Source organism: Podarcis muralis, chromosome 1 (assembly GCF_964188315.1).
Source record: "Podarcis muralis chromosome 1, rPodMur119.hap1.1, whole genome shotgun sequence".
Taxonomy (NCBI): Eukaryota; Metazoa; Chordata; class Lepidosauria; order Squamata; family Lacertidae; genus Podarcis; species Podarcis muralis.
The window spans coordinates 4,403,747-4,415,946 of NC_135655.1; the positions used below are offsets into that span (position 1 = coordinate 4,403,747).

A 12,200-nucleotide genomic window follows, 5' to 3' on the forward strand; every position below is an offset into this window, starting at 1 on the left:
TTGCTCTCAATAGATCTTGGGGCAGGTCAGGAAAGTAGGTGGTCTATATTGTGTCTACAGTCCAAGTTGTTGAGCCTCAAATCTTTGAATTGTGCCTAGAAAGCCAGTGAAGAAACCTTGAGTTCTGATGTAATTTGTTCCCATGAACCTAGTCTCCTTTAGGTAGGGTTGCCATACGTCTGGGATTTCAAGAGTAAGATCACTTCCCGGGCGGATTTTTTAATTTTTTTAAAAAAATGTCCAGGGTTTTTTTTTGTTTGTTTTGTTTTTGGCGAGCTGAGGTTACTGGCCGAGCAGCGGTGCTGTCAGAGAAGGAAGAGGCAGCCACAGCGTTGTTACTTCTGGTGCCCTGTATATGCCTGTCCTCCTCCTCCTCTCAGCGGCCTCCAGGCCAGAGCCCCTGCAGGCCCTGGAGCCACAGAGCCACCAATGCGCCTGGCCTGCGCCGCTTCTCCGGAGGCTGGCCGTGGCCTGGGGAAGGCCGGCCTGGCCTTCCAGGAGGAGCGCCTGGCCTGTGCCATGAAAAGAGAGCAAGAGGCCGAAGACAGCAAAGGTAAGAGAGGGATTGGAAGGAGGGGGTGAGGAAGGGGTCAGCGGCAGGGAGGGGCGAGTGGCAGAGATGCGGGGTGGTACCCCAAATATGGGGGGTTCCTGGGTTTTTGGTCTTCGGAATATGGCAACCCTACTTTAGGAGTGGGCCCCCCATCACAGTAATCCAGAGATGCCTGCATTCATGAGCAGCATAATCATCCCCAAGAAAGAGATTGGGGAGCAGCAGCTTACCTGTTGTGTGATCTGTACTAAAAATTACTTTGTTGTATTTGCAGCAGGGCTTAATGGCCTTCAGGGGTTCCACTGGGAGTAACCTAATAATAGTATGGTGGTACCTTGGGTTACATACGCTTCAGGTTACAGACTCCTCTAAGCCAGAAATATTACCTCGGGCTAAGAACTTTGCTTCAGGTTGAGAACAGAAATCGTGCTCCGGCGGTGCGGTGGCAGCAGGAAGCCCCATTAGCTAAAGTGGTGCTTCAGGTTAAGAACGGTTTCAGGTTAAGAATGGACCTCCGGAACGAATTAAGTACTTAACCTGAGGTACCACTGTACAGGTTTGGGCAACATGCTCGGGTTCAGCAGAACACATACCTTGAGCTGGCAAGTTATAACTGCTACATCAAGGCTTCCTAAAGTTCTGGTAGTCTAGGACCAAACTGATATGAGGGAAGCTCTTCTGTAGCCCCAGAAATGCTCTATGAATCAGAATCAGAAGTTTGACTGGTGGGGATTGTTCTTGGGGTAGGGTGGAGGAAGTGCATTCCTCACTTTCTCCTGCTGATTTTTCTTTGCAACTAAACATAACCTCCTCCCATGTGCTTATTAACTCCTTAAATGCATTTTGAGGATTATGCACATTCGGTACTGAAGTGCAGGCTTTTGCTGAGTTAACATTGAAGACACTTTTGCTCATAAGCCTCATAAAGTTTGTAGATTTAGAGTTTGTAGGAGGAAAAATTATCCCCCCCAGAGTGGTACCTACAGTGGTACCTCGGGTTACAGACGCTTCAGGTTACAGATGCTACAGGTTACAGAAATAGTACCTTGGGTTAAGAACTTTACTTTAGGATGAGAAGAGAAATCACGCAGCAGCAGCGGGAGGCCTCATTAGTGGTACCTCAGGTTAAGAACAGTTTCAGGTTAAGAACGGACCTCCAGAACGAATTAAGTTCTTAACCTGAGGTACCACTGTACTGTGTTACTGCATCAGTTGCTAATCTAGGCATGCCTTCTTGTTGGAAGAAAAGAAGGCCAGAACATAAATTCATGCAGAGACTCATTGAATAGCCTTTTCTGAGCTTTGGGAGTTGTGGTACATCTCTGCAGAAATAACTTCTCCTTCCCCAACCCCCCATCAACCCTGGTTAGAAGAGGCAGCTGGCTTCACATCAGCCTTTCTGTACATTATTGCTTAAAGCAGTGTTCCCCAACCTTGGGCCTCCAGCTGTTTTTGGACTACAATTCCCATCATCCATGACCACTGGTCTTGCTAGCGAGGGATGATGGGAGTTGTAGTCCAAAAACAGCTGGAGGCCCAAGGTTGGGGAACACTGGCTTAAAGCGCACTGGCAATTCTTGTGGCACACAGTTTTGGCATTAGGGAGCTATTGAGTCAGATGGAGCAGTATGTCATGAGGGGGTCATCCTGCTGTGTACAGAAGAAGTTGTGCCTTCCTCTTGAGGCTTTCTTCGCTGGACTGGTTCTGTCAGTTAGTTGCAGCCTGCGTCTGCCTTACTTGTCCTCATCCTCAAAGGCAAGAAGCCGAGACGGAAACAATGTATCAAAGTCCTTCTGAGTACCACTATGTCTGGTCTCTCCCCGCCAAAAAAAGACTTACAAATCTGGTCTTGTGTTAAGTTTAAACAGAGACTTCCAAATAATGGCTTCATTTTAAAAATGTACGGTGGTGTTCTGTGTTTCAACTCTGGTTCAGTTTGACTCCCTGTTTGAACCCCGACTGACCTTCATGGTGCTTATTGTTCTCCTGTTTCTTAGGTGGGGCACACCAGCTTCCTCTTGATCCCTAACTTCCCACTTGTGAGATACCACAGCATTCATTCACCTTGTGATGTCCCTTCCCACACTGAACAGCACTGGCATCTACCTGTGAGGGTAAGGTAAGTCCATCAAATCACAGCACAGTAATTTCAAGGGGTATCACTTCTTTCAATATCCTCATTGAATAGCCTGGAAGCTATAAAATGAGTATTGAAAACATCACAGTGGACTTGCAGTTACCCCCACAAGGAAACTCCAGTGCTGTTCAGGAATGGAAGGCTTGTTTATAGACAGTGCATGCTGGGATGCATCTCTCTCTCTTTCGTAAAGTCTGAACAGTAGGCAGCTTCTGCTAATCTAGCCACCAGGGGCCTTTCCTCCTGTCCTAGAGGGGGCACTTAGTGATCACTCTTAGGCTAGCTCACATTTTGAGTCCATTCTTTTGAGTTGTACAGTATTACGGTCCCCCAAAATATTGTGTGCACATGTATCTGCGAACTCAAAAGGTGCTGGATGGGTCTGTCTATCTTGCTGTTGCATGCCTGTCATTCTTCTATGCTTTGAATTGAGTTTTATTTGCACCAATAAGCATTTCATTCAAAAGTTGAGAAGATAAAACAATGAATAACTAAATTCCCCAGAAAGGCAGTATTCCTTTTTTTTTGCTAAAATTTGTTGCAGTGTTTTTCCTATACATATTGTCTATGTTTGTTGCGTTCATTTAGCTAGTGATGTGCAAAATCCAATGATGCCCCTTTTTTAAATTTCACTTTGAAGCTCGGTGTTTCGGTGTTTTTGCTTTTAGTTATCTACCACCTCCCTCCCTTCTCCCTCCATTCTCTGTTCAAATGGAGAGGATATAAGGAGAATACAGAGGCTGCAGGGCTTAAACGCAAGTGGTCTGAAGGTACAGTAATTGCAGATTTGTATTCTTGTCCTCTCCTTGCCTAGGAAGCTTTCTGTTGTAGTTCATGTCTTTCAGTGTAGTGTTTTAGAATAGATAACCACTTGCTTCCCCCTCTGCATGATGTTGCTACCCTCTTCCAAAAGGAGGAAGAAATTGTGGATCTTAGTGAGTGGATCATGCTTTGTTTGTTACAGAGAAAATTAGATGCTGACAACGCTGTCTCTAACAATGTGTACTAACAATTCATTAGGAATTTTAAATCACTTTTAAAGCATTGTTTGCTTTAAAAAAAAATGGATCCCTACCCGAAAGCATGCGCTTCAACTTTCAGAAGCTTGTTAAATTATCCACAGATCCTGTCCAGTTGTCTGACCACCTATTGATTACAGCCCGGACTTCAAATCGCTGTTCACCTCAAGCTCATTGAGTGGCCTTTGACAAATCTCTGAGTCTCAACCCAATTTCAAGCACTCATCTATATGCACAGTGTTAGAGAAATTTATTTAATATGTTTACATCCTGCCTTGCTGCCTGACAGCAGGTGCCTCCTAGATGGCTGGCAACAAGAAAAAAAATGAAAGCGCTTTAAACATAAGACTTTTCTTTTCAAAAGGTGGTTGTGACTGAGAGGGACTCTAGGGGGGAGGGGACTGAGTGCTGGCTTGAGCATTTTTTCTTTGACAGTAAGCGATAGAAGTCAATTCATTGTTCTTCTTTGCTCACTTGCATTTTTGCCTGTATTGCCATGAGTCAAAACAATGCTCCCATTCTCCCTGCAATAGAAACTTGATGGAAGGAATAGAATAGCCAAGAGTGATTATTCTCCAACTCTAAGGGGGGAAACGCCTCCTAGCAGCTGTATTTTTCTGCCTTGTTGGTACCCGTAACAGATCCAGTAAAATAACTTTTGGGGAATCATCACTACTGCTTGTACTCGTTTTAATAATGTGCAATCTTGCATTTGGCAACTACTGCTTATCATCTTATCCTTTGAACCTTTTCACTTAAAAAAAAAGTCATGACTAGAACTGTTTGCAAGTTCACTTTTCTAAGAGGGTTCTTCTGCCTCACTGATGGATTATGCAGAAGCATAATGACCCTCATTATAGTTCTTTTGCCCTCAGGAAAAGACAGTTTTGTGCTTTTCTGACCACAGTGCAATCACAAGTCGTCATAGTGTTCTCAGCATTGCAACAGACAAGTAAAGGCCAAATCTTTCTTATGGTACATAAACATTTGGAAACGGCAAGTAACTTAGGGGCAGGTGGGATTTGAAATGGAGAAGCAATGGGTAGGGAACGGGTTAAGCACACCCTGCCATTTCAGGTCACCTCCCCCCAAATATGTTGTTGTTCAGAAGAAAAAAGTCATCTAAGGTTGTTAGACACATTTGTGCATAATATCTAGTTCATCATTGTAGCTCATCTTTTTATCAAGCATTATCTGGTTGTTTAACATTTACTAGCATGTGTCCAAGACTTGCCAGGGCATGCTTACCCCTTTACTCTGCTTTTCCTTTAGTTTGGTTCCATGTAAGCCTTTTGTATCTGCAGTGCATATGAGTCATCCTGTTTCTTTCTGTTCCACCAAGGGAAAATGCACTAGGCATCAATATTTCAAACTCCTAGGTAATGCCAGCAGATTTTTAGAAATGCAGACACCATTCTCCAATTCTGCACAAAGGAGCCCCCAAACAGTTAGCTTCCTTTCCTTTCCCTACTCTGCCAAGTACCTGAATAGCCACTTGCCTATTCTGAATTAGTGAATCTGTGCAATGGAAGGGGTTAAGTAGCCTCATGTAAACTGCATAAAGCTAGTATTCAGTTACACCCAGGTTGTGTGTTCTCTGCAAGCTCTCCCCATTCCCCCCGGCTATGAACAAATTGTACAGCAAGCAAATGTGCAGTGTGGATTCAGAATAAATTCTGAACATTAAAATGAGTGTACGGTACATTTTAATGTGCAATACTTAATGGTGGAAGGAAGCCTGGGCAATCAAGCAAAAGGGGAAGGTACTAGGGATCTATTACCACAGCATGTTTTGCCCACAAGTCTGGTTTCTGAATGCTTAACAAACCCAGATCAGTGTTATCAGACTTGTGTGTTGCTGGAACTTCATTGACTACAATTCTGGATCCTTAAATTTGTTTAGAATGTTCTCCGCATTCCAGATTGATGTGCTTGGGGACAGCACACAGATGCATGGAATACACACAGTCCTGTGCTTGCTTTTGTGTGTCCATTTCCTTCTTTTTGCTCTGCCTGGCTTTGCAAGAGGTCCTGACTCTCCTTACTTGAGCTAAAGGCCGTTCTTTCTTTGCTCCAGCTGTTCATAGTTTGAAGCTTAGTCGCACCCATGTGGACTGGCACAGTGTGGATGAAGTGTATCTTTACAGTGATGCAACAACGTCAAAAATTGCAAGAACTGTCACACAGAAGCTGGGTTTTTCCAAAGGTAAGGTTATTTGTTTTTAGTATGCACTGACTAAATTCTTTCACCTCATATTCTGTGAAGAGACCTTCAGTTCTTACTGATTTTGAGGACTGAAATACTCAGTCTTGTGTAGGTCTGTGCTATAAATCAATGTGTTGTCTAATACTGGGTTTTAGATCAAATCGTGATAACTGTTTTTTTACAAAATGATGTTGCAATTTATTGTGTGTCACGTGTGTGGTATTAAAAACTCACAATATTGGAAAAACAGGAAGCTGGTGCTTCTTCCTGTGTGTGCTGCCCTTGCTAACTCCACCTCAGTCAGTTCTTCCCTGCCTCCTGCAGCAAAAAGAAATAGCTACAAATTACTACAGCAGGCTGACTCAAATATTGCCCAGCTGATATTGCCAAACAGAGCTTTGAGACCGTTAGCTTTCCGTCTCCCTGGCTATCTAGCCGGCAAGCAAGGACTTCTTCCCTCAAGGCTCTTGCTTAAAGATACCAGGCTGGTAGCTGGCTTAGGGAAAGCCTGCAGGTTCAGACTTCTGGATCCCTTTCCCCCCATAAAAACATAAACTGGGGTTAGTTAAAAAACAGACACCTTCCTTTGCCATTTGGCCCCCTTCTGTCATTCCCCCCTCCATCTCCATGTGTGTACTGCTTATGGGTGTGTGAATGTGTACGTGTGTCTGTCTCTTCCCCCCTCCTTCTGTTGGTGGGTTGTGTGGTACATTTGTTTTTGTGAAGCAGCAGCTATCAGGCAAAAAGCATTGGGTTTTTTATTGACCCAGCCGACACTTCACACTTGGTTTTCTGTAAGTGGCAGCTGACCCCTTGTTAAAACTATACTGCTGGGGAGGTGATTGTGTCTCCCTGACTCCCTCCTCCCTCTGTTAGTGTGCCCAGTTGATGCTTCATTTGGAGCTGTGGCATCATGGCAAGAGAGGCTTCGTTAGCCTCATGTTTCTTCAGCTCAGTCTGCCTTGTGCAGCTTCGCTTGCACGCGCTCTCTCCTCTTTCTCTTTCCCTTCCCCTTCGGAGTTGCTTCCTTCCTTGCTGGTGATTCTCCTTTCCTGCTTCTCTGTGTGTGTGTGTGTGTGTGTGTGTGTGTGTGTGTCTGTGTGTGGTTGTGACTTGCATGTTGCTTCAGAATAAAAGGTGGGGAACACCCAGTGTTTGTTGTGTGTGCCTTTCTTTCTGAGCAGAAGCAGCTCGCGGGACACTGCCAGCCCCATGTTAACTCTGCAGGTCTTCAGATCTCCCCTCCCCAGTCATAAGCAGGAGGGAAATACACTCTTGAGGTGCTTGTTGGCTTGCAAGTTGCTTCAGAATAAAAAACCAAAAAACCACCCTGCTGTGCCCTTTGAGCCTCTTCTGTATTTCTCCCCACCTCCTTATGCTGCCCATTTTCTCCTAGATGGCTATGCCAAGAGTGGACATTGACAAATGCCCTCGGATGTGGTGGAAGGTACATGAGGCATCCTTCCTTCCCAATGTTGAAGGGGAAGTTTTTGGTTATCCCAGGAACAAGTGTGGCATTTGAAAGTGTGTTCAGCACAGCCGGCAAAATTCTTCAAATACAGAGGACATCTCTATTGCCAGAGAACACCAAATGCAATTTTTTCCTTGCAAAAAATATAAATTTCATTTAATAATTTTTGTTCTGTAAAATTTTATCCATTCTTTCTGGTTTGGCCTGGTTTATAAAAGATATAAACTGCATTTTCCTGGCAATAAAGATATAAATTTTGTTTATATTTTGTTCAGTTAACATTAATCCATTCCATTCTTTTCTATTTTGGCCTGGTTTAGAAAAGAAAATTAACAAACAATCAAATAACTGGTGTTGTGTGATGTATACATTCAACTAAGTCTCAATAGTGAATTATATTTGAATATCTAAAAATGTGACACTGAATTTGCTTTTTTCTTGTCTAGTAATGTAATTAACGGGGACGTGGATGGTGCTGTGGGTAAAACCTCAGCGCCTAGGACTTGCCGATCGAAAGGTCAGCAGTTCGAATCCCCGCAGCGGGGTGCGCTCCCGTTGCTCGGTCCCAGCGCCTGCCAACCTAGCTGTTCGAAAGCACCCCCGGGTGCAAGTAGATAAATAGGGACCGCTTACAAGCGGGAAGGTAAACGGCGTTTCCGTGTGCGGCTCTGGCTCGCCAGAGCAGTGATGTCACGCTGGCCACGTGACCCGGAAGTGTCTCCGGACAGCGCTGGCCCCCGGCCTCTTGAGTGAGATGGGCGCACAACCCCAGAGTCTGGCAAGACTGGCCCGTACGGGCAGGGGTACCTTTAACTTTACCTTTAATGTAATTAAATTTTAGGGAACCTTTGATATTTGAAAAAACAGGGGGAAAGTTTTGTCTTTGGGGAAGCCTGTTTGAGACATGTAATTATTTTATGAAAACCACTTAAAGGGTGTTTTTAAAAAAAATTATTAAGCAGTATATAAATCTTGTTAAAAAAAATAATCCAAAGAATGTTCACTAATGGTTCCTTGTCATCCTGGGAGGAAAAGTTACACATGGGGTGCTGCTACAGGATTCTGTCCTGGGCCTGTTGTTCAACATCTTTATAAATGAGATGGATTAAGGCAGGGGTCAGCAACCTAAGGCCCATGGGCCGGAAGCGGCCTGAGGTGGTCGTTTGACTGGCCCCCGAGCCGCCCCCAAACTGAGCTGTCTGCTCATGCACTGCGCTAAACCAGCTCAGCGTGGGGACTCGATTCTGCGGCTCCTGAAATTGGGTGCACGCGCGCAGTCCAGCCCACGGAGGAATCTCCGCTGGACCGATTTGGCCCAGGCAAGATAAACCTTGCCAGCCCCTGGATTAAGGTATTGACGGAATGCTCGTCAAAACTTCAGGTGACATTAAAGTGGGAGAAGTTGCTACTGCTGCAGGAAACAGAATCGGAATTCAAGACGACCTTAACAGATTGGAGAACTGGGCTCAGAAATTAAATTATATTTGTATTAATGTTCTCTAAACAGTGGGTGGCTAAAAAAGCACACACTGACTCACTTTGAGGTGCATCATGAACTTCTGATAAGCAGTTTACGAAGCCGCTGTCTAAAAGATGCATGACTGCCATTTGCAGCTGAGACTTGGTGGCTGCAGACAGATGATGAAATTGGAAAATGAGTCTGAAGAAGAGTTGGCTCACTAGTAATAGAAGGTCGTGCTAGTTGGCCTTGCACTATATACAAATAGCTGTTTTTCAAGTCCATGCAAAGGACCCATATTGCAAATAAGTCTGGACAATTTACCAGACTGTTTTCCTGCCTGTGTAATACATGTCATTTGCTTTGTGTCAGTCTGTAAGTGGGCCGGGGAAGAGAAAACGCCAGTTAATGCAAGGTCTTTGCTTGATCACTTGGAGAGTACTTTTCCTTGACACAGGCAACCAGGTGAAAGGAACTTTATGATCCTGAATTAAATGTTGTTACTTGCTCTTTTGCAGCTTCAAGCAGCGGGACCAGGCTGCATAGAGGTTATGTTGAAGAGGCTACATTAGAAGACAAGCCATCACCAACAACTCATATTGTATTTGTTGTACATGGCATTGGTCAGAAAATGGACCAAGGAAGGATTATTAAAAACACAGCCATGTGAGTGTTTCGTTTCACTCTGTTGAAAGTGGACAACATTGGATTTGCGGGCGTTGTGGTTTTCCCCTTTTCACAAAGGGTGCCGTTTTTAATTGTGCATGTTCCTGGTGTCATCTTACTTCCTAATCATTAGGCTGTGAGTCTTTTTGGCAAACATTTCCAAATGTTACTTTGCTGTACTGCATTTAGCAGACAAAGAATTCTGGTCAAAGGAGAGACCAAGGAGCCCCAAATATGATATATTTTTGACACAGAATCATAGAATCTTAGAGTTGGAAGGGACCCAAGGGTCATCTAGTCCAACCCCCTGCAATGCAGGAATCTCAGCTACATCATGTGTTTTCTATATTGTGCACACACACAGAGAGACCAGTATTTCATCCCCAGAAAACCCTCACAAACCAGACCTGCCAATATCTCCTCAAACAGAACAACAAGCCCCTGTGTTGCAAACTTAACACAACAAACAAACAGTACAAGCAACATGCAGACCAGTATACTAGATAGCACTGTAATTCTTATTGCATGATATACATGATTTAGTAACAAAAACAAAATGTGTGCACTTGTAAATTCTCTAATATAGTTGAAATCAATTGAACACACGTCTGTCAGTCTTTGAAAGTCCGCAGAAGTATAATAAGTCTATGGTTGAAACAAAGTAATAGATGCTCTCCTGTGGGCTAAGCGGTAAAACTTTTTTTAGGCGTTCGTGGTGCCGAAGTAGTAGGTGAATAACAACGGACAGCGATCCCGGATAATCTGTTTCGCTGGAATCTTCAGCACAACTACAAAGGAATTCAAATATGAAACAATGACCTGTGTACATGAAAACATATAAACTTCACACATTACAATCCATATGCTACAACAATCCATATGTTACTAAATCATGTATATCATGCAATAAGAATTACAGTGCTATCTAGTATTTTGCGTGTTGCTTGTATTGTTTGTTTAATGTCTCCTCAAAGCCGCAGTAGTTGATAGGTTTTGTTTTTGTTTTGACTGAGAATGCAGTAGCATTTCAACTCCAGGTATTTTTGGATGAAGCAGGTTACCTAAGCCTATTTCAGGCGACTTTGGGAGAGTGTCCAAAAGCACGTGGATAGAGGTGGTCCTCTTTACATTGTGTACTTAGGCTTTCAGAAAGCTTTGATTAAAAGTCCCTCACCAAAGACTCCTGAGTAAGCTTAGCAGCTTAGCATAAAAGAGGAGTCTCTTTTATGGGCCAGCAGCTGCTTAACAAGGAACAAGGAACTGAGTACAGGCAACTCCCCGTTTACTCAGGGGTTACGTTCTGAAGCAGTAAGCGTTTAAGTGAAATGGCATATATTGGGAACACCATTGGCAAAGCCTGCACGATCGCTCTCTCCAAACCTCCATGCTCAGACTCCCAACTCTCCAAAGACCAGAGTTTGGTGCAAGGGCTCCTGAGATTGCACTTGCAAAGGCTCACGGGATTCCTAGAAGGCTGTTTTTGCACTATTTTTGCCTTTTTCATTCTCTTTTAGGGCCGTTTTTGCCCCTTTTTGTGCCACTTCCAGGGTTGCAGCAATGCATGTTTAGTTGAACGTGCATAAATGGGGAGTTGCCTATAGCGATAAATGGACAGTTCTCCCAGTGATGGGAAGTGGGTCACCCTAGGGCCAGTATTAAAATCTGCGTTCTTTCACACACTTGAAGGAACTAGATTTAGGGATGAGCAGTGAAGCATTCGGGACGTGGGTGGCGCTGTGGGTTAAAGCCTCAGCGCCTAGGGCTTGCCGATCGAAAGGTCGGCGGTTCGAATCCCCGCGGCGGGGTGCGCTCCCATTGCTCAGTCCCAGCGCCTGCCAACCTAGCAGTTCGAAAGCACCCTCGGGTGCAAGTAGATAAATAGGGACCGCTTACTAGCGGGAAGGTAAACGGCGTTCCGTGTGCTGTGCTGGCTCGCCAGATGCAGCTTGTCACGCTGGCCACGTGACCCGGAAGTGTCTGCGGACAGCGCTGGCCCCCGGCCTCTTGAGTGAGATGGGTGCACAACCCCAGAGTCTGTCAAGACTGGCCCGTACGGGCAGGGGTACCTTTACCTTTACCTTTTAGTGAAGCATTCAAGTTTGCTGGTGATGACAAATTGCTCAGAGTGGGGATCATTTTCCCCCCTCTCAATGTTATATGTGCTTTCCATCTAATTTTTAGGATGCGGGACACTGCAAGGAAAATAGAAGACAAATATTTTAGCAACCTTGCAACACATGTTGAGTTCCTGCCAGTTGAATGGAGATCTAAGCTTGCACTTGACGGAGGTACTTTTTCCTTTGGACTGCCAGAAGTACTATTGGTGACATTTGGAAAGTAACACTTTTTAGCTTTTTTCTAGCAATGGTTTGTAAACTCTCTACGCTCAGGGTACCCTTTCAATGTGTTCTGCCAAGGATAATTCTGCCCCGGCATTTTCTACTTGATCATGGAAGGTATTGCCTAGAGCTATTAGCTGTTATCAGTCACCCCAAACACCTTGCCACTCCCTGTAGGAAAGGGAAATTGGGCAGCTGTCTCCAAGGGAAATTGGTCCATCCTTACTGAACTTCCCACGGAGGAACTTCCCTGATAATCCCTTGGGCTTCCTTGGGAGCACAATTTGAAAACCCACCATTCTGTAAATAGACCATGTGCTTAATTTCCTTTGTAATCTCAACACTTTAA

At 44.5% G+C, this 12,200-nt stretch overlaps 1 protein-coding gene across 5 annotated transcripts in view; it reads left to right on the plus strand.

Moving 5' to 3' along the window:
* The window catches only part of DDHD1 (DDHD domain containing 1), a 41,564-nt gene that overhangs the window by 14,704 nt on the left and 14,660 nt on the right, over positions 1 to 12,200 (plus strand). For 4 of the 5 annotated variants that reach the window (XR_013394640.1, XM_077936123.1, XM_077936078.1 and 1 more), the window contains exons 3-6: positions 3,360 to 3,461; positions 5,788 to 5,916; positions 9,365 to 9,512; positions 11,694 to 11,800. Coding sequence is in view for 4 of the 5 variants with exons in the window: in XM_077936123.1 (XP_077792249.1) it covers positions 3,360 to 3,461; positions 5,788 to 5,916; positions 9,365 to 9,512; positions 11,694 to 11,800 (486 nt within the window). In the remaining variant the exon portion in view is untranslated. The remainder of the gene's footprint in view (positions 1 to 3,359; positions 3,462 to 5,787; positions 5,917 to 9,364; positions 9,513 to 11,693; positions 11,801 to 12,200) is intronic. The other variant, XM_077936039.1, reaches the window with a different exon arrangement.